General features: G+C 45.8%; 1 protein-coding gene across 2 annotated transcripts in view; it reads left to right on the plus strand.

Moving 5' to 3' along the window:
* Positions 1–19156, plus strand: part of LOC134069016 (transcription factor COE3-like) — a 114139-nt gene extending 94983 nt beyond the window's left edge. Inside the window, exons 12-16 of one of the 2 annotated variants that reach the window (XM_062524866.1) lie at positions 6678–6743; positions 7846–8020; positions 12515–12697; positions 14760–14849; positions 15661–19156. In XM_062524866.1, the coding sequence (XP_062380850.1) occupies positions 6678–6743; positions 7846–8020; positions 12515–12697; positions 14760–14849; positions 15661–15692 (546 nt within the window). In that variant the 3' untranslated portion in view covers positions 15693–19156. The remainder of the gene's footprint in view (positions 1–6677; positions 6744–7845; positions 8021–12514; positions 12698–14759; positions 14850–15660) is intronic. The other variant, XM_062524867.1, reaches the window with a different exon arrangement.
* The last annotated feature ends 4116 nt before the right edge of the window (positions 19157–23272 follow it).

Genomic DNA, 23272 nt, shown 5'->3' on the forward strand with positions numbered 1-23272 from the left:
GTCAGTGCATTAGGCTATTGATTGGGGCAGGGCTCTGGGCAGCGCTAACGTGCCCCTGCGCTCTGATTGCCCGCGCACGCTCTGACAGGAATCCAATGGCGCTGTCTCACAGGCTAAGCACTCTGCCAACGCAGGGGGGAGAGGGAGAGAGAGAGGGATAGAGAGAGAGAGAGAGAGAGAGAGAGAGAGAGAGAGAGAGAGAGAGAGAAAGAAAGACAGGGAGAGAGAAAGAGGGATAGAGAGAGAGGGCGAGAGAGAGAAAGAAATGTAGAGAGGGATAGAGAGAGTGATGGAAAGAGAGAGAAAAGAAAGACACGGAGAGAGAAAGAGAGGGAAAGAGAGAGATGGATATAGAGAAGAAAAAATGAAAGAAAGAAAGAAAGAAAGGAGGAAGGAGACAGGGAGGGAGAGAGAAAGGGCTAGCTGCACAAGCCACACACACCGACTCCACACATTATGCATGAGTGAACACTCCTTAGCACAGTGTAATGCAACGCTGTTTAATATTTCAGAGACATGTGACGTAAGAAATATTGTTTTCTTTACCATTACCAATTTACACAAGCCACTACAAAGCAAGGCGATGCAAATTAAAGAATATTAACACCGCTGCCATGGGTTAATTAATTCCAAAACACAATCCATTAATATTAATGTATTTTAGGGTATTGTTTTCCACAAAAGAGATCCTGTAAGCAATTAGGTGTTTTTTTACAGAGGAGTAATATCAAGGAGAGGGCAGGATGTACGAGGGAAAAAACGCACGGTTGAGTTTCCGTGTGTGTAATTGTGGCCTTCATAAGAGGATTAAGCTTAGAATTGTTCTACTGTATTAAATAGAATAGTGTCTGAATGACTCTCCCTTGCTCTTGTGACACACACACACACACACACACACACACACACACACACACACGCTTCGGCACACTTGCCTCTGCAGTGAGCGTGGAGACCTGGGAGGCGTCATTACTCTGAGTAGGCCGTCACTTCTGTCACTGGCTAATGAAAATAGAATAAGAGAAGGCCAATTGTGGCAAGTGCATACACACCATCATTAAAGGGCCTGAGGAAGAAATGAGAGAGAGAGAGAAGAAAGAAGGGAGGCAAGGAGAGAAGAAGGGAGAGAGAGAGGGGAAAGGAGCGAGGGAAGCAGAGAAGGAGGGAGAGAGAGTTAGAAGGAGGGAGAGAGAAAGACAGATTGAGATGGAAAGAGAAAGAGAAGGAGAAAGGCCAAGAGTGTGAATTCCTGTAGTGTGCCCGAGTGTGTGTGCTCCCTTGTAGAAGTGTATGTGTGTATGTGTGTGTGTATGTGTGTGTGTTTGTGTGTGTGTGTGTGTGTGTGTGTGTGTGTGTGAACATATGCGTATGTCTGCCTGGCTGTGTGTGTGTGTGTGTGTGTGTGTGTGCATGTGTGTGTGACTATGTGTGTGTGTGTGTGTGTGTGTGTGTGTGTGTGTGCGTGTGTGTGTTTGCGTATGTGCGTGCATATGCAGGAGAGCGCTTGTGCCAGAGGGCCCCGTAGCAGGGCGCCAGTGCCGCCAAGCATCAGAGACATTAACTAACTTCTGTTTTATAATGGAGATTAATGAAGTGAGCAGCAGCCAGAGGGGGAGTGGGCCGGGATGGGATGGGATGGGGATGGGATGGGGGGATGGAGGAGAGGAGAGGAGGAGAGTAGAGAGGAGACACAAGGAAAGAAGAGCACTGGAACAGGGGGATGGAGAAGAGGAGTGGTAAGAGAGAGAGAAACTGAGAGAGAGAGTGTGAGAGAGAGGGAAATATATATATATATATAGAGAGAGAGAGAGAGATGGCTTGGTAGACTCTAAAAGGGATGGGGGAAGAGTAGAAGAAAGGAGAGATAGAGAGAGATAGATAGATAGAGAGACACGGAGAGAGAAAGAGAGTTGCGGGAGGAGGGGGAGAGCGCTGAGTGCGGTGCGTTGGCAGTGCCAGTCCTGTGACAGATTGCCCACTGGCTCTGGATGGCAGCGCGCTCAATAACAGGGGACAGGTTGGAGAGCTGGGGGTAGGCAGCAGGAGAGGGCAGAGGAGGAGGAGAAGAGGAGTGGAGGAGAGGAGGAGGAGAGGAGGAGAGGAGGAGGAGGGGAGGAGAGGAGGAGGGAGAGAGAGAGAGACACGTGCTGGAACAAGAGCCCCATACCTGGGCACCAGCAGCCCTGGAGAGAGCAGGCCACCACGGAACTGGCATGGCACAAGGGCAGGGCACGGGCACACATATATACACACACACACACACACACACACATACACACACACACACACACACAGAAGCATGAGTACACACACACACACACACACACACACACACACACAGAAACATGAGTACACACACACACACACACATACTGTACACACACACACACAGAAGCAAGCAAGCACACACACACACACACACACACACACACACACACACACACACACACACACACACACACACACACACACACACACACACACACACACACATACTGTACATACACACACACAAAGGTTATTGCTGGCCAGCATGAGGACTGCTGTTTCATTCGTAGCACAGGGCCTGGTATGTGTGTGTGTGTGTGTGTGTGTGTGTGTGTGTGTGTGTGGGTGTGTGTGAAGGAGACTTTAGAGGGTAAAACAGCCCCCCTCTGTATTTGTAATATGTATATTATATTGTGGTCTATTTTAATATATTCTCTATGACAGTTTTATTAATATTGAAACACAATATATTAATAGCCATATTAACCTAGTGATGTTACAAAAAAAGAGAGTACATATTGTACACCAAAACTACATTGTTATTATACGTAACCAGTGGTGGTAATAATTATGTAATACACCATGTATTACAACCACTAATAACAGAAATAACAGGGGGAGTGAGACCTCCATGAGACAGCGCTATCCTTCATTTCTCTCTCCCCCACTCTCTCTCTCTCCCTCTCTATCTCTCTCTCCCTCTCTCCTATCCTTCTCTCCTATTCTCTCTCTCTCTCCTATTCTCTCTCTTGCTCCTATTCTCTCACTCTGTTCCCATTGCCTTCCTTCAGTGTGTTAATTCCTGTGTGTGCTGTCATTGACTCCAGCCATCTGGGCGGATCATTACGGCTCCGGCGGACGGACCCGGAGCCGGGGGTGGATCGTTGCTCTTGAGGTCATATTTTGTCGTGGGAAATGAAAAAGGAAGAGGTTCCATTCTTTCTCCTCTCCTCTCTCTCTCTCTCTCTCTCTCTCTCTGTCTCTCTCTGTCTTTTTCCTCTTTCTCTTTTTTTTCTTTTTCTCTCTCACTCTCTCTTTTTTTAATGATTGTTATCACTCCTTGCTGCGCAGCAAAGAGTAGTCCACTTGACGAATAAGGGGCCTCATTTCAAGTGGCTCAAGTGCTCCCATGCAGTTGTCTGTGTGTTTATACTACTTTGTCAACTGTGTGTTTTATGGTGTGTTCACAATTTCCTTGGAAGATCCACACACACACAGACACACAGACACACACACACACACACACACACACACACACACACAGGCACAGGCACACACACACACACACACACACACACACACAAACACACACACATGCACACACACACACGCAAACACTACACATGTACACACACACACACACACAAACACACACACACACACACACACACACACACACACACACACACACACACACACACACACACACACACACACACACACACACACACACACACACACACACACACACAATGTTCAGGTAACATAGACAGACCATGAATGTAACATGAGTAGTGTACATAAACTAGAGTGTGTAAGTGTGTGTATGTGTGTACTGTCATTTTTTGTACTGCTTAGACTGTGTGTGTGTGTATGTGTGTACAGTATGTGTGCTTGTGTTTGTAACTTATCTCAGGTTGCTTTGTGTGTGTGTGTGTGTGTGTGTGTGTGTGTGTGTGTGTGTGTGTGTGTGTGTGTGTGTGTGTGTGTGTGTGTGTGTGTGTGTGTGTGTGTGTGTGTGTGTGTGTGTGTGTGTGTGTGTGTGAGAGAGAGTAGCTGTGATTCTCACCATGTGGTAATGACAGGCTAGCACTCTACCCCAGCTGTGCCCTACCCACCCACCTCCTCGAGAGAGGAAGAGTGGGAGAGAGGGATGGAGAGAGAGAGAGGGAGAGAAAGAGAAAGAGATCCCCCTCTCTCCCTTTTCTTTTCCCCCTCACTCTCCCTCCCTCCCTCCATCCCTCTCTCACACCCCTCTCCCCCTCTTCCTCTCACTCCTCTCCAAGCATGTTTTTCCTTTTGTTTTCCCTCACCTTGTCTCTATCCCCTGTTCTCTGTTTTGTCAGTCATCAATTCTTTTTCCCCTCCTCCTTCCTCCTTTCCCTCTCTAATCTTCCTCTCCTCCTGGATCCCAACAGACCGGAGTCTTCCTCCTCTTTTGTCTCTCTGGTGTTCAGTATTCCTTTCTCATGACCCATCCTTTTCCCTGCTTATTTTCTCTTTCTTTTTTATCATTATCTGTCTTTCTCTCTTTCTTTTGTTGTGTGTTCATCCCCCTTGCACTGTAATGTAATCCTCTCTTTCTTTCTCTATTTCTCTCTGTCTTTCTCTCTCTCTTTTTCTTTCCATCCATCCCTTCTTTGCTGTGCTGTTTGCGCTGCCAGCTCTCCCCTGTCCTCTCCTCTCTCGCTCCCTCTCTCCCTCCCTCCCCCCCTGCAATACCCTCGAGACCTCCAGCAGAGGGTCCTACAACACCAGCTCTCACAGGCCAAGCCACACACTCTTATTTCTCTTCCCTCTCTCTCTCTCTCTCTCTCTCTCTCTCTCTCTCTCTCCCTCTCTCTGCCTCTTTCTCTCTTTCTCTCTCTCTGTCTATCTATCTCTTCTCTCCATGTGACTGTCTCTCTCCCACCCACTCCAGCTTTGAAGGATGGAGTGACTCCTGATGTATATTATACATGTGTGTGTGTGTGTGTGTGTGTGTGTGTGTGTGTGTGTGTGTGTGTGTGTGCGTGCCCTTATGTCCATCCCTGACAGTTCCACCCGTGGCCTGTATTTGTCTATTTATTAGGGGGGCTGTTATTGTTATTAAAAGGGGATCGCCTCGGCGACCCGCTGGGCCAAGCGTGCAGTGATTGGATGCTTCCTCCTCTGGCGGGGAGAGGAAACAGCCCCCGGGCGATATGGAGGGAATAGCGGAGGAGGGGAGGAGGTCCGAGGTGCTGATAGTGTGTGTGTGTGTGTGTGTGTGTGTGTGTGTGTGTGTGTGTGCGAGTGTGTGAGAGTGTCGAAGGGAGTTCAATAAACAGATGCAATGTGTCTTTAATAAGCAGCTCTGAGGAGTGGAGTGGTGCGGTGAGGCGGAAGCTCCGACAGGCTCTCATAAAGAGTTAATGGATTCCCTCGCCTACCGCCCTCCAACGCTTTCCTGCCTCCTCTCTCTCTTCTCTTCTCTCTCTCTTCTCTCTCTCTCTCTTTTCTCTTCTCTCGCTCTCTCCTATTCTCTCTCTATTCTCTCTCTTCCCTTCTCTCTTTCCTCTCCCCTTCCTTCCTCTCCCTCACCTTTGCCCGTCCGCTTGTGTCTTCTTCCACCGCTTGCCCCTCTCCTCTCTCCTCCATCCCTCCCTCGCTCCCTCCTTCCCTCGCTCCTTCTCTCGTTCTCTCCTCCGCTCGTTTTCTTTCGCTCCTCTTTTTCTCCTCCGCCTCTCTCTTCTCTCCATCTTCTCTTCTCCTCTCTGCCCGTGCACAGTTGGGTGCTGACACAATGGCAGCATGTGCACACGCACACACAGACGCACGCACACACGCACACACACACACACACACACACACACAGACTGACACACTCACACACACACACACACACACACACACACACACACGTACATACAGTACACATTGTTGGCAGTGTAAATGTGTGTGCTTGGGAGATGATGAAAGCCCAGCTCCAGATTTCAGGCTTCTGAAAGTAACAGTATGTTTCTGGTACTTGTAAGATGTGTGTTTGTACAACGTACAAGAGAGTGAGGGAGATCGAGGGAGTGAGAAGGAGGGAGAGAGAGAGAGAGAGAAAAGGAAAGTGGTGAAAATGAGATGAAGACAGATGTGTTTTTGAACACTTTTCTCACAAACACACGGACACGCACACGCACACACACACACACACACACACACACACACACACACACACACACACACACACACACACACACACACACACACACACACACACACACACACACACAAGCAGTTTTCTCCGTAAGAAAATCAGTTCAATGTAGTGCTACACTTCTCCTGTATTTCTGTACCTAAATATGTATGATGCTGCATCAGAAAAAGAGCAAAAGAAAAAAAAAGATCTCTTGGAAAAACTCTAAATTAAAGTTATTCAAATTTGAAAGCAATTTAAAGTGTTTATAAAATTAAGTTTAAGATAAATTATGTTATAAACAAATACATTATGAGCATGATGACCATTCTGTTCCAGCTAGTTGCAGCTAATGCTATGTATTCCCTGATATTAATGGCTGCTAATTGCAGCTAATGCTAGTTATGTATTCCCTGATATTAATGCTAGTTGCAGCTAATGCTATTTATGTATTCCCTGATATTAATGGCTGCTAGTTGCAGCTAATGCTAGTTATGTATTCCCTGATACTAATGGCTGTCTGTGTTGTTTGGCTTCATTTCAGGAGGTTCTCCTGAAGAGGGCTGCTGACCTGGTCGAGGCTCTTTATGGCATGCCACACAACAACCAGGTAGGGCTGCCCCTCACTGAACTACTCACCACACACACACACACACACAAACACACACACACACACACACACACACACACACACACACACACACACACACCACACACACACACACAAAGCTAACTGCCTCAGAAAAAAATAGCCCAGATAGGGGTGCCCCTCACTAAACTACTGACACACACACACACACACACACACAAAGCTAACTGCCCCAGAAAAATATAGCCCAGGTAGGGCTACCCTTTGCTGAACTTGAGACCACACACTGCACATATACAGCAGCCAGTCTCTCAGGGAGAAGTGGCCCAGGTGTCTCTGCTCCGGTCAGACACGCAGGCCTCAATGGTGCGCTGTGTGACTCGCGCCCCGCGTGTTTTGAAAACATGACATGGCATACATTATAAACACAAGTGCTGCGTGTGTTGAGGTGGCGATGCGATACGCACGCACACACACACACGCACACACACACGCACACACACACACACACACACACACACACACACACACACACACACACACACACACGCACACACACACACACACATGCACACACTAGTCGTGTTTCAGGGTGAATCTCTACAGCAGAGGGCTATTCATAACCATGGCAGGCGCCGTGCCAAAGCCTGATTCAGGGCATGTGGCTTTGCCTGAAAGTAGCTCAGACAGCTCGGTACAGAACAAGCACACATGGATATATGTGTGTGTTTTTAAGTCTCTTTCCCCGGCCCTCAATTAGCAGGGGAATTGGAGGTGTTTTTCTTCTTCTTTTTTTGGCTGCAGTATCTTTCAACACTCGTCTTTTAACACATCTTCTCTTCTTCCCCTTTACCCCCTCCCTCTCTCTCTGTTTTCCCTCTCTCTCGTTCTCTCTCTCTGTTTCTCTCTGTCTCTCTCTCTCTGCCCCTTTCTTTCTCTATCTCTCTCTCCCTCTCCCTCTGTCCCTCCCTCTCTCTGTCTCTCTCTCTGTTTCTCTCTCTCTCTTTTTCTCTCTTTCTCTCTCTCTGTCCCTTTCTTTCTCTATCTCTCTCTCCCTCTCCCTCTCTCTCTCTCTGTCTCTCTCTCTCTCCCCCTCTCCCTCCCTCTGTCTCTGGGGCCCCAGGAGATCATCCTGAAGCGCGCGGCAGACCTGACGGAGGCCCTGTACAGCGTCCCGCGCAGCCACAACCAGCTGCCCTCCCTGGGCGGCTCCGGGGCCCACTCCGGCATGATGGGGGTCAACTCCTTCAGCAGCCAGCTGGCCGTCAACATCTCCGAGGCCTCGCAAGGTGACCAGGGTGAGTGTGTGTGTGTGCAGGAGAGCATGTGTAGGTGTGTGTGTGGCGTGTGTATGTGTGTGTGTGTGTGTGTGTGTGTGTGTGTGAGGGGGCGGATGTGTAGGAGTAACAGAGGGTGAATGAGGCGCTGATGCCACATATGAGACCATTTGCATGTTTGCATCTGTGTATGTGAGTATCTCAGTTTCACACACACACGCACACACACACACACACACACACACACACGCTAGGCAGCGAGTTTTGCTCCAGGAGTCAGAGTCGGCTTTTTGTCACATTGCGAAGCGATTATCTCGTTACTTTCTACGTGCGCTGGTGTGGCCTTGGCGGCACTAGTCGCCGGCGCGGCCCTCGTAATGTTCTGTGACAGTGGTGGTAAATGTGCGGCGTGCCGTGGCGGGCGCGCTTGTTAGCCTGGCGGTGCGGCTGGGGCTCGCGGTGTGGCGGGCATGTTGGTTTTGGCACAGCTGTCAGCGGAACAGTTCGGAGCTGTCACTCACCCCACGGTAGCTCGCCCCGCTAATGTACTCGCTCAGGCTGCCTTTGTGTGGATGAGTGACTGTTAGTTTATGTTTAAAACGTCGGTGTGTGTGTGTGTGTGTGTGTGTGTGTGTGTGTGTATTCGCGTGAATACATGTATGTGTATGTCTGTCTGTCTGTGTGTGTGTGTGTGTGTGTGAGAGTGTATGAGAGAGAGAAATAGAGAGAGAGAGGGAGCCGGAGAAAGAGAGAGAAGTTTGATTTGATTTTAGAGAGTGAGAGAATGTCTCTACCTATGTGTATGTGTGTGTGTGTGTGAGTGTGTGTGTGTGTGAGAGAGAAAGAGAGAGAGGGGGAACGGAGAGAGTGTGTGTACTTGTGTGTGCATGTGTCACTCTGCATGAGCAATGTGTTAGGGAAGGGAGTTGCTAATTAGTTCAGAGATTCACCACAACAACCGCACATGCATAATTCACCCTGCATTTAGACAGCGTCCAACAACAGAACAGGAAAAAAAAAAATCCTCCGACCCAAAGCAAAAAAAGAAACTACCTTTCACAAAAATATATCCAGAATACATATATTTCTCTCACTCTATTCCTCACAGCAAGAATGTTTTAAAACGTAGTTCTAATTACAGTAAATTACTTTGTGGGTTTTGGCTTCCCTTTCCCCCCACAAAAAAAAAACACAACTCAAACAATTATTCTTTTTAAAACTTAAAGTCCCTACAGCCATGACAGGATCCTGTAGTTTCCTTCCTGTAGCACTCTTTAGCAGAGTTCACCTTTTACCTGAAGTTTCTGTAGCCGTGACAGAAACATGGATTTCTTTTTACTGCATGTTTTTTTTTGCGTTGTTGTTGAAAGAGGGAGGCTTGCTGTTCTGCCTCATCGAGCGCTTCCTGTGATGGGCAGGAAGCTGCGTGGGGAGAGGGATGAACCAAATCACTCACACGGTTGACGTGGACGTAAAGAGAATATGGACGTAGAGGAAGCCGAAAATAAATCTTTCTCTTGCTCCCTGTCTCTCTCTCTCTCTCGCTCGCTCTCTCTTTCTCTGCTTCTCTTTTCTCATGTCTCCCCTAGTACAGTACATCTCTCTCTCTTTTCATCTCTTTCTTAGTGCATCTCTCTCTCTTTCTCTGCTCTGTTCTTTTCATCTCTCCCCTAGTACATCCCTCTCTCCATCTTGGCACATCTCTTTCTCACTCTCACTATCTTTCTCATTCTTTCTATCTCTGCCTCTCACTGTCTCTGTGTCTTTTTCCCTCTCTCTCTCTCCTTCTATACTTCCTCTTCTTCCTTTCGGTCTGTTCCCCTCATCCGTTCAGGAAAGAACACCTTCAGGAATCTATGAGGTCATGGGAAAAGCAGCGGAGCCGTCATAAAAAATACAGGATTTCATACTTCTGGTCCCCGTTCGCTGGAACATTACGTCGGAGTTATTGCTTTTTTCCCTCGCTAACGTTAACGTCCATGAAAACGTCTCTCTTTGTGCGCCTCGCACGAAATTACGCACGCTGATTAAAACATCAATAATAAGGTGTGTGCACTTATCAAACGCTCTGGGAACGTCGTTTATTGGGGACGTTTAGGGTTTCATTTTTTTTCCGTCCTCTGCTGGCGAGTGCGTCGGTGGAGCTTTACATCATCAGCCCCTGACGCACGCACACATGCACACACACACACATGCATATAACACACACACACACACACACACACACACACACACACACACACACACACACACACACACACACACACACACACACACACACATTCCCTCATATACATACACACACACACACACACACACATACACACACACACACACACACACACACACACACACACACACACACACACACACACACACACACACACAAACACATACACACACATATGCACACACACATATGCACATACACACAGACACATACTGCACTAATGCAAGGCTAGAGTTTGTCCCGGGTTCTCAAGCTCAGTCATCTCAACTGAACATGCTGGCTTACATCAACACGTAGTCTTCACAGCATCTGTACAGTGTAACGTTGCACACATCATGTGAAGTGACTGCTTTTCATGCTGAGCAACTCCCCCACACCCCCACAGCCCACAACCCACACCCCCCCAACCCCCCCAACCCCACCTCCGAAAAGCACTTTGACGGAGCGCTTTGACATGATCCTTACACAAGCGTTTGGATTGCGAAAGCGCCCATGTCCTAACATTCCCCCATCCCATCGCCGTGGTTGGGAGGAGACAGAGGGAGAGAGAGTTGCGTTTCGCTGATGTCTAGGCAATGAAATCAGTCCTAACACCCTCTTTGAGCAATAGTGTATGTGTTTGTCTGTGTGTGTGTGTGTGTGTGTGTGTGTGTGTGTGTGTGTGTGTGTGTGTGCAGGGCGAGGTCACTATCCTGTCCTATCAGTGTAGTAGACAGCTCTCTTTATCTCTACCTTTTAGCGACGCTGTCCTATCATGTGCAATCTCGCCTCTCCTCTCTCTCTCTCTCTCTCTCTCTCTCTCTCTCTCTCTCCTCTCTCTTTCTCTCTCTCTATCTCCCTCCATTTCTCTTTGGCTCTTTCACGCCACATCCTTTCATGCGCTCTCCTCCTACATGTCAGGGACTTTGGCTTGTAGTGCAGGGAAGGGAAAAGACAGGAGGGGAAAAAGGAGCCGGAGAGCGCAACAGACGACACAGTGCCAAGTGGCACACACAGTCTCTCTCTTTCTCTCTCTCTCTTTCTTTTTTCTCTGTCCGTCCGTCCCTCTCTCTCCCTCCCTCTCCCCCCCCCCCCCTCTCTCTCTCTCTCTCTCTGTCTTTCTCTCACTCTCTCTCTCTCTCTCGGCCTCCACTTCCTGGTGAGGTTCCCAGCAGGAAGGCTATTGATGGAGGTCTGGCCGGGGATCAGGGAGGGAGCAGTGAATAGGAAACACATGTGAGGAACAGTGGAGGGAGCAGCAGTGCTGAGAGTCACACACACACACACACACACACACTCACGTACACACACACACACACAAAATGCACACACATAGACACGGGCACGCATGCACGCACGCACGCACGCACACACGTGCTAAACCTCTCTCTCTTCCTCTCTCTGTCTTCTTTCTCCCTCTCTCACTCTCATTCTCGCTTTCTTTTCACACACATACTCAGACATATGTGCACAAACATGTGTACACAGACAGACTCACCCACAGGCATGCACAAACACACACAGACACCACCTCACACTACCTCCCCACACACACCCGTACACGGATATGCACAAAAATATGCACAAAAGCTCAAAGCCCTTCACAGATGCACACACACGCACTCATTCACACGGATACAGACAGAACAGACACAGACTTGCGCACACACTCACACACACACACACACACACACACACACACACACACACACACACATACACACACACACACACACACACACACACACACACACACACACACACACACACGCACACACACATATCTGCTCACTACACATGCAGGCTTCACCTCAGGCCTGCTTTCACACAGTTGAAGACTTCAGAAATAATTAAAGTTGTTTAATTATAATGGATAAATTACTTCAGTGTGAATTCGACACGGACTCCGTTATTAACAATTACCACACCGCGCGTGGGGATTAATGAATTGTAAAAGAAAATGCACGCAAACCTTGGGACGATGCCGCGAGGGCCTCCCTCCCTTCATTTTGACCAGAAACAGGATGTTCTATCCAGAATAAAAATGTATTATGAACGAATCATTGTGCAGTCTTCAGAAAAGGAGAAAGAAAAAGGCTCCCAGGTATATTGTGTCACCTACATCGGTATGAGTAGCATGCAAAATGGAGTGAATGGGTTTTTTTTTCTTTCTAATGAATCCATTGTTTCATGAACTGACTAACATACAATACTCTCCAATGAATCCTAGTTAAACTGTGTGTATATCTCTCTCTGTGTGTGTGTCTGTATGTGTGTGTGTGTGTGTGTGTGTGTGTGTGTTCCAGGTTACTCGCGTAACTCCAACAGCGTGTCCCCTCGCGGCTACGTCCCCAGCTCCACACCGCAGCAGTCCAACTACAACACCATCACCTCCACCATGAACGGCTACGGAGCGGGCATGACCAACCTGGGGGTACCCGGCTCACCCAGCTTCCTCAACGGCTCCTCCGCCAACTCCCCCTACGCACGTAAGTGTCTCACACACACACACACACACACACACACACACACACACACACACACACACACACACACACACACACACACAAACACTCACTCACTCACTCACTCACTCACTCACTCACTCACTCACTCACTCACTCACTCACTCACTCTGTCATTGTGTTACCTATTAGCAACTCATACAGCAAGGACTCTTGATAACGCAGGGCTTCTTATACTTAACTTATGGTTACCCTTGAAAAACAAAAAAAGGTTTTAAATGTGCAGAATTTAGTTTGCTTTTGGTATGTGTGTGTGTCGCCACAGGACCAGAGACGCAGAAAAGAACTGGACAGTCAAATCAGTCCCCAACTAGAATAGTTATGCTAAACCCTGCCACCTCTATCAAGACTGCTTTGCGTTTTTTTAAAAACACATGCTTTTAGTGAACTGTGAACTGAGATCCCATGTGTGGCCGAGTGTCAGGGTGTACCCATCTTGTGTATGCTGTATACCATTCTGGAACGTTCTGTGTCCTCAATGTCGGAGATCCTCCATCAACTCTTAACTGCCACTTCGCCTCTCCCATCGCTTTCCTCCACTAACACATTAACATCCTCCTCATGCTCCTTCTCTCCCCCCCTGGGACTACTGTAAGTCCTAGTCCAGACTGTCTCCCACTGTCTCAGGGCTAACATGCTGGACATGATCCTCCCTTATGTGTGGGGCCCAAACATGGCCGACTGTGACCTGCGTTAATGATCAGTGTCAGCCTTGAGTCTGTTTGGTTTGGTAGAGGTGATTTGTTTTACTTGTTCTGAAAAGGCAAGATAAGTTGGTTTTCAAAGATTTTAAAGTAACAGAAACAAGTGTTAGCCATTTAAGTATATTTATGTAAGTTTTAGATTAAAAAAAAAAAAAATCCAACAAAGATTATTTGTTTAGTGAGTAGTTGTGGTGGATTTTTAGTGTGATTCCAGGTCTTCCAAAATGTCTGTCATTATGTTTATAACACCATGAAAAGATTTAATGGTTAAGCTCATTTTCTGTACATTGTAAGTTTTATTTCCCCCTTGCCTTTCTCATCCTCACTGTACTTATGAAACTAGCTCATAAGTACCCATTTGTGTATTCTTTCATAAGCAAATAACTGGGCTGTTTAGATTGGTCCTGCATTCAAAGCGCAAGGCTACCTCAGCTAAAGTGGGTGTGAAGCAGCTTTTCTCAGGACATGCTTTGACTGCATACCTCTCTCTTACTAACCACCCAGATTAACCCTCAAGACAGTGCATGGAACATGATGAACACTGTAATGTGCAAGTGTGAAATGACATGTTAATGCAACGTGCAGCTTTAGCATTATCTTCACCCACGATACAAAAAATTAGAACGAAAGCATAATAAAACTTTAGAGTGAACTATACAGTAGTTATCTGCTGGCTTTGTGGGGTGGGGGGTGGGGAGAGCAGGCAAGAGATGGGCATACAGACGGAGACTGAAGTGTCCCCTCAGCCCCTCTTGTCGTCAGTGGTGTTTTTTTTCAAACAAAGTTATGGATCAACTTTGCCGCCCCAGTAGCTCCCGCTTCTCCCCCCGCTGTTTCATGGTTACCCCCCCCCCCCCCTTCTTCCTTCCCTCCCCCCTGCATCCTGCATCCCCCATAACAGCTGCATGAGTGGCCTGTGCTCGTCTCCATTCTTTCCATACATTTCCACCTGCCTGTGTGTCTGCCTGGCAGTCTGTGTCTGCCTGTCTGTCAATGTCTTGCTGCCTGTCGACCCACTATGGCCCGCAACTGGGGGCATTGGCCTCTTCATCCCCCTCCACCTCCTCCTCCTCCTCTTCTACTGTTTGCACCTCCACCTCCACCCCCTCTCCTCATCCTTTATCCCCTCTCACCATCCCTTTTCTCCTCCTCCTCCTCTTCTAACTTATGCATCTCCATCACCTCCTCCATCCACTCTGTCCTCCTCCACCACCTCCTCCTCTTCTATACCTTATGCACCACCATCCTCTCCTCCTCCTCCTCCTCCTCCTCCTCCATGGCTGGCCCTCTCTCATTCTCTCCTGTCCATATGATCTCTGCAGTCAAACAGAAGAGCGCCTTCGCCCCCGTCGTGCGACCACAGACCTCCCCGCCCCCCACCTGCACCGGCACCAATGGGAGCAGCCTACAGGGTGAGCACCCCCACCCCCCACCCCCCTCCCTCTTGCCTCTCTCCTGCTTTTTTCGGGCCACTTCCACCCCCTAAGGAAAAAAGAAAGGGTGTGTGTGTGTGTCTGTGTGTGTGTGTGTGTGTGTGTGTGTACTGTATGTGTGTGTTGCTGTATGTATGTGTGAAAAAGAGAGTGTGAGCGAGTGGGATGCAGTTCGAAATCTTGCATCAGTTGTGTTCCACCAGTGACCAGCTGTGCTGAGGTCAAAGTTGATCCATAACTTCAGAGTTCCTAGAATATTCCAGCTTGTCATAATACTGTTTATTTCAAAAGCAAAATGAATGCTCCGGCTTTTGACTGCAGTTGGTCCCTGATAATTATCTATATCTTGATGTTATATGAATGTGAAGCTGACATTAAAAATCTCTAATTGGATATGCCCTTTCATTAACATGCAATCATCATGGGTAAAGCACTCTTAATGGACTCAGATTCTGAGGTGATATGTAATATTACATGTTAAGTGATCTGGGTAATTTGGCCAGTTTGGCAAAATTGAATTTCCTGATATATGCTATTAAGTTTATGATATGTTTTTACCCCCTTCCTTTAACCTCTGTTCCAACTGATCCCTGTCATTCAGTGTTGATACAATCAATTTTATCTCACATTTTTCATTTCAACTCTTGTCCTCTCCCACATTGCACAAAATGTCACGCATGGTGAAACAACAAGCAGGGAAAAAGAAAATGGTCAACATCGAAAGATAACCTATATTGTTATGTTCTTTTTTCTCTCTCTCTCTCTCTCTCTCCTCCCTCTCCCCTTTCAGCTATGACCGGACTCATAGTCCCCCCCATGTAAAGAGGGAGGACTGCCCTTTGAAGGCTTTTATTGTGCCCATGACAAACTCACTGGCCCAAGAACTCCCTCCGACAGCAGCTTATCAAATACCATCATCCCACTGAGGAGAACGATGAACAAAAAAAAAAGAACGAAAGAAACACCCTTTACACCTGGACAACTGAGAGAAAAAAAGGACGATGAAAAAGAAGAACTAGAAGAGAAAAAAAGAAAAGAAAAATTCACCTGGCAACCAGTGCCCCTGGAGTCAGTAGGTTATGTTTGTGTTGGTCTTTTGCCTTCATCGCCATTTTTTGTTGTTGTTTTGCTTCCCTTTTTATCGAGGTGGGGAGGGGGGGTGGTTCCTCTGTGTGGATGCTGAGAAGGCTGATGCTCCCATCCTTGTCACCAGATGGCATTTTTGTGCATTCAGTGATGTTGTACGGGTAGGACTATCTGAGACGCTATCGCACCGCAGACTCTGTGCCATAGCTTTGATATGTAAACGGGCCCCCCTTGACTGTGAACTGGGTGGGCTTACGGCTCAGTTGTGGATGGAGGACAGACCTCTCTCTCTCTCTCTCTCTCTCTCTCTCTCTCTCTGTCACTCTCCTTTTCCTTCTCTATCTCTCTCTGCTTCATCTCAGCGCTGTTCCTCTATCAGGAGAAAACAGAGGATGTCAAAGCATCAAGTCCATGCAAAATTAGAACAGGGAAATAAAATTAACAAAAGCAAATGGAGCAAACTGGGGAGGGGGTTTGGGAACTGGATCCATAAAATAGGATCCCACTGGATCCCATAGGATCAAAATACTGATTTTCTTTTCTAAAAATGTTCTCCCTCTTTACATTAACCAAACACCGAACCACTGCAAATTTAATTTTTATTTTGTCAGCAGTTGTCCAGGATTCAAAATGTCACATTTGTAAATGGACTGCAAGTCCGTCATTCAGCCCACAAGGGGAGAAAAAGAATTTGAATTCAGGTGAGGAAGACACACTAGCCTTTGTTCATATCTAACGAAAGCCAGGGAATTCCCTCGTCTGGGATGTCAATCATTTTTAAAATCAAATTGTCAAAGTAGGTGCAGTACATTTGAAGGTATGTGGGATTGGTAGATTTTATCCAAGAATGCTTGATGCAGTTTTACTCACATTTAGGTACTGGAGTTTATTGTTGACCTTCCTATTGTGCTTTTTTTGTATGTATTTATAAAATATGTTTTGGGATTGATTTGGTGATTTAGGCCTGAATAATAGTATCAAATATATATGTAAACACATTTGATGTCTTAATACCTTTTAGATATTGTAAAAAGAGTGAGGAAGTAATAACAATAATAATGAATTACACATTTTTGTAAAAACAAAAACGAATGAAGTCTAGACATTACCAGGTCACCCTGTTTTTTTCAAAGCAGGATGGAAGCTCGTCCACTTTTGTAAAAACAAAACAAAAGACATTTTTTTCTGATTCAATATTTAACTTTTTTTGTAAACAGCATTTGTGTTTTCCTTGGTCTTCTTGTTGTTTGTGTGTTTAATGTGAAATGTGTATAATCATAGTTATCTCTTGATGCACTATTTTAGTTGGGGCACTTACGAGAGCAATGCATCTTAGCAGAGAAAAGAAAACAAAAATTGTAAAGAAAAAAAAAGAAAAAAAGAAATACAAATATGCACAGATATGTTTTCAACCATTTTTGGATTGAATTAGTCTTTTCTTTTCTTGGTCATAATAGCAAAAATGGCTACACTTTCATCATGTGAATTTTTCTATATTTCTAAAGCTATCCCATAATATTCCCTACTCAATGTAAGGTTACTTTCTTAGATTAGACTCTTCTCATCACTCAACTGCTTATTATCTGGCTCATCCCCCATCAGAACTGTAAACCCCAGATCTCAACGTCGTATTTTTTATTTTAATCTTTTTTTGTGTGTGAAGACGAATGTAACATTCTTGTTTGTAAAGAATCATAGCTGCACAGATTTTTTGAAACCTGCCGAAAAATGTCCGCAGGAGGAGGGGGATGTGGGTGGTGTGACGTTGCTCAGTGACATGGCCACCATGTCCCTCTCTTCCCCTTCAAGCGTTCCACTGATGTTTATTGTTGTTGTTGGTGATGTCGTTGTTGTCGTTGCACACTCTCTGTACCATCTTACTTATGCAATCTGTATTTACTGTAATGCAAGCAACTGTCGGTCCACTTCTCTGTGGGGTAGTTGTGTGATCAAAAATAAAAGAACAAAAGATAATTGATGCCTTATAATAGACTGTGCTCCAGCCCAAGCTTTTTTCCGTTGTTTTGATATGCTACGATTACAAATTACAAAGGTGGTCTTAGACACTTGTCAGCATTTTTTGCTTCAGTGTGAACATATTTATGGTTGTAATTTGACTGATAGACTCTCAGTGGTCTCACAGTAGTTTTCTTGAGTAGCATATTTTGTTATTTGGGGGATTTTGTTTTTTGGACATATAGGGACATACACAATTTTTGTACATGTTTTTTTGGAGGAGACTTGATGCTGAGATGGAAATGCTTACAATATCAGAATTCCATGTGTATTTGAATAGTCAGCAACAACGGCAACATACTGTATGTCTGTATATTTTGTAAATGACCTGGCTTGTGGGGACACAAGGACCTGATGTCACTGTCTTGGATATGTGTGTGTGCGTGCGTGCATGTGTGTGTGTGCGTGTGTGTGTATGTGTGTGTGTGTGAGTGTGTGCGCACAAGAGTGTGCGAGAGAGGGCGCAAGCTTTTCGTGTGCTGAGTGTTTCACACTCTGTGTGTGTGTGTGTGTGTGTGTGTGTGTGTGTGTGTGTGTGTGTGTGTGTGTGTGTGTGTGTGTGTGTGTGTGTGTGTGTAAACTGTGTGTATGTCCCACTACAAAATTATTTCTGAGTCAAGAGGCAATGTGAATTATGGAACAGTCATGTGAATACATGACAGAAAACACAGGAAATCAGACATGACATTGCCCTGTTGAACTGAAAACATTTGAATTCAATATCACGGCTCTCACGAAAACAAGGCTACATTTCCGACTCAAAACCACACTTAACTGTACAAACTTCTTCACATTCCCTGTATCCATTTCACCCATGGATTGAGTTTTGTTCTAGCTTGTGAAAATATTTTTGTCATAGATGTAGAGAACTGGCTTCTGATTCCTTCGTTTTCAGCAGATGTTTTTGAAACTGCAGACTGCTCTGATTTTCCCTCCTCCGATGTTAAACTCAAAGTGAAAAGGGGAAAAGGTACTGCATCTTTGTGAAATATGAAATATTATAACAAAGTATATTAAAAAAAAGCACAATGTTTAATTCTTGTCTTTAGAATTCAAAATGGGTCAGAAGCACCCTCTTTTCATTTTCCTGTCAGTTTCCATTGCTGTAAATAGGATGCATGTTTTTTTTCCCTGTGACTCAGTGCTTTTTGTACAGAAACTAATAAAGATTACATTTGGCTTGAAATCCACCTCATCTTGTGGAGTCTATCCTTCTGGAACTATATTAACATTCATTTGTTTTCCACTGATGGCTTTTTTTAATGTGTCTGTGGTTTGGACAAATTATATAAATAAGAGAAAAAAGAAAAGAAAAACAAGTCGCGTTTTAATATGCTATCTCCCTGCATGGGGCTAGTGCAATTCAGGCCGGCTATAGCCCCTGTTTTTTTCCCCCGCTGATTCACAAGAAACTTTCCAGAGATGCTCATCCTTCCAAGGCTCTGACCTCTCGCTCTGGAGAGCTTGCCAGCGTTCTTCAGTCGATGGGACATATTTTTGAAACGCCGTCCAAAGACTACATTCAATATTTTAAAGTTTTTGGCCGCTGCGCCTTCCGGACAGGAGATCCTGAGAAGACGTGTCAACCTTTTCAGGTCAGAATCAATCACTCTAAATCAGATTCAAACATGCCAAGCTCGCTGGACTTTTGGTAGGTTTACATATTTTGCAGAGGAAAAAAAAGCAGTGTGATTGTAGCCCAGCTATTTGATTGATAATGATAGGCTAGAGGCGGGCTGAAGTGACCTGTACTTGCCTTCAGTGCACTGACCCCACCTTCAGTTCCAGGTGTGTGTAGGCGCACCATGATCTCTCTGTCCATGGCTGCTTGTATGTGAGCCAAGATACATAAGAGATTTTGCTCATTTAATCGCGCGCGTGTGCGTGCGTGTGTGTGTGCACGTGTGTGTGTATTTGTAAGAGCAGATACGTGTGTGTGTGTGTGTGTGTGCATGTGTATGTGTGTCTGTAAGAGCAGATACGTGTGTGTGTGTGTGTTCATGTGTGTATGCATGCACAAACGCACGCAACATGGTCCATGCATATGCCCTTCTTGTGTACAGGGCTGCTGTTGAGTGGCATGCACATTTGCACATACACAGTTTCAAGTCTTTTAAACAGACACAGGGGTGTGGCTGTGCATGCTGTTTGAAGCCGGCCCTCCTTTCGTCATTTGCCTGGTGTGTGTGCATGTGTGTGTGTGTGTGTGTGTGTGTGTGTGGTTGGGTCTTAGCGGTGTCTTTGATGCCATTAGATAAAGCTTTAAGTCCTGTATCTGGGCACCCGCTCCTGGGCAGGATGTCTGCGTCGTGTCCGACGTGCTCGTGGGAGGATCAGAGCTCAGAGTGCAGGGTCTCTAGGGCACGGTGCAGGAGTACACACACACACACACACACACACACACACACACATGGTGCAGGAGCAAAGGCTCTTCTGGAAAAAACTGATCGAGAGTGCACACACACACACACACACACTCACCCCCCCACCCCCCGCACACACACACATACTGTACATGCACGCGCACATACAGGCACGCATACACGCACACACACACACACACACACACACACACACACACACACACACACACACACACACACACACACACACACACACACACACACACACACAGTTTTGCACAATGAATTATGGTCAAATGCAAAACGACGAGCAATGTAATAATAACAATAAAAAAAACTATCATAAAAAAAGTCATCTGCATATCTTTGGTTTCTGGTCAAAATGTGAGAATAAATCTTTCAATCTTCAAAAAGTTGAAAGTTCTACCTGTCCCAGAGGCTATGCCCACTGCAACTGACCTTAACTCATATACCGTCCAGAAGGTCATGGCCTGTGAATTGAAAGAGCGTTGACCTTTCCCCTTTATCTAATCTCTGACTCCGCGCTGGCCGCAGTTCAGCTGCTGGTGGTCTGAAGGATTCCAACCGCAGGAGTCATCCAGACCGTTCTGATACTCACAGCATTATATGAACTCAAATGGAAACATTTATGTGATATATAAACTCATAAATATAGCATGTGTGTGTGTGTCTGTGTGTGTGTGTGTGTGTGTGTGTGTGTGCAGGGGCGGAGTGGTAATCGGGAGATTCGGGACATTTCCCGCCAGAACTGGCCCAAGACGTGCCTGAGCGACCACTAGAACATTTATTATCATGAGATATTTCCGCAAGTGCAGCTATCCCCTGAAATCGCTCATTGACATTTGTAATTATTAGGAAACCAACCACCATTTAAACCATTTAGTTGCGATATATACCTTAGTCATGGTTACCCTACATATTAATTCACAGGCCTACTCAGCTCAGTTCTCTCCCATCAGTGCATTTGTGGGTAGCCTTGGGTGTCTTCGTTTAATTCTTCATATCAGTAAAAATGTTATTTAACTCTTTTGGTCACAAATAAATTCAATATAGAACAGCAAAGCCTCCTGGGAATGGCAAATACGTTTGCTAGGTCAAGTCTATTACAGAAATGTAGGGGGATAGATGAGCGGCCCCTCCTCTAATGGCATGACCCTTTAGCCTTCGTGAAAGTAGCGTTTTGATAGTGAACGGATTAGCAGGTGTTTGCTTGATTAATATGGAAGGCAAGAAGAGGAAAGAGAAAGAGGGGGCTGAAAAATGCAGAATTAAGAAGAAGCGACTGCTGGAGGAGCATGCATCTAAATGCTCAAAACAGATTTAGGCTATCCGTAGCCTAGTCCACAGCCATTACGAGTACAGGTAAATTTGACAGAATGAAAAACATTGACGCAAAGCTGAACTACGTTAGGCTACTTGCTAGATGGAAAATATCACAAGCTAGTTAACTCATGTAGCCTACATGTCAAACGAATCAATGGCTTACAGTTTTTTTCAGTGACTAACATAGCGTTTGTCCAAACAGTTGTCACGTTTTCAAAACTCTAAACACATTGTGGCCATAGGCTACCATTCACACATTTCATGTCGTTTTCGCACAATATGCAGGCAGTGAACACATTTCCACAATGCTTACATTTTCTTAACAAACAAGTTATACCTCTCAACAAAATGATGGATCGTTTTTCTATTATTTTACAGATGTTAACACATGACATCCCACAATAATTAAAACAATTCCAAACCTTAGTAACTGCTTCTGCAATGGTATCAGTTCAAAAACAATATATCTCAGCTGATAATAAACAAACAATTGAATAACTGGCACACAGATGATGTTGGGTAAATTGGGCCAACCACAGCTGATTCCAGTTTGTCTTAGACTCAGTGGCAGGGGTTACTTTTTACATTTACATACACAGTAAAAGGAGGAGGTGATGTTTTTGGAAACAGAAACATAAAAAGACAAATACTGTAATGTTTGGATGAGGAAGAGTAAGAACAATGGGCCCAGGGAGAAGAGCAGTGAAGGGCGCAGTAGGTGCAGGAGCAGTGAAGCAGTGAGAGGTGCAGGAGCAGTGAGAGGAGCAGGCCCAAGGAGAGGGCAAGGTAGAGATGTAAAATGCTTTTGAATGTGAACATTACAGTATATGTGGACATACAGTTCCCAACCAAGAAATTTAGTGTAAAAATGGTGTATTGTTTTGCATTCAAATGCCCGTAAAACTGAAACATGAAGTCTGGACCTGGACCTTCATAGATTGACTATATTACATTTAGCCAACATTTTGTTTGTGTTTATAATATACGGAAGGTGGTCGTGGGCTGGCGGCGGGTAGGGGGCCGGTGTGGTCAGAATATTCCCGGTGGATTTTAGTGTCCCACTCCGCCCCTGTGTGTGTGTGTGTGTGTGTGAGTGAGTGTGTGTTTGTGTGTGTTAATGAGTGTGTGTTTGTGTGTGTGTGTGTGTGTGTGTGTGTGTGTGATGAAAATAATGTGTAAGTTAAAATAAGAAAATGATCTATTGTCAATTCATATGGAAAATGTAGTACACAGTAGGAACACTGTGATTACTCTAAATAATGACAGACAATTAAAATGACATGCCATCTGTTGTTGAACTGGATTGAAAAATAAAAAAGAAGACAAAAAAAAAAAAAAAAATCTGTCAAGTCTCCGTGTGGAAGGAGATATTAGCCGAGGAGTGCTAAGTAATGGATGGCAGGCCATGAAACACACGACCTGTTGATGTGAGCGTTCCTCACGCGGCCAGTCGCCCGTCTGATGACCGAAAGCGCGGCCGCAGATGTGTCCTGCACGTGCCGCGTCCAGCACGCCCGTACCGGATCAGAACCGGATCAGAGCCGCCGTGGAGCGGTTGGGCCAAAGCCCCTTACATTTTCAAAATAATAGCTC

The sequence above is a fragment of the Sardina pilchardus genome, chromosome 21 (genome assembly GCF_963854185.1).
Source record: "Sardina pilchardus chromosome 21, fSarPil1.1, whole genome shotgun sequence".
Classification (NCBI taxonomy): Eukaryota; Metazoa; Chordata; class Actinopteri; order Clupeiformes; family Clupeidae; genus Sardina; species Sardina pilchardus.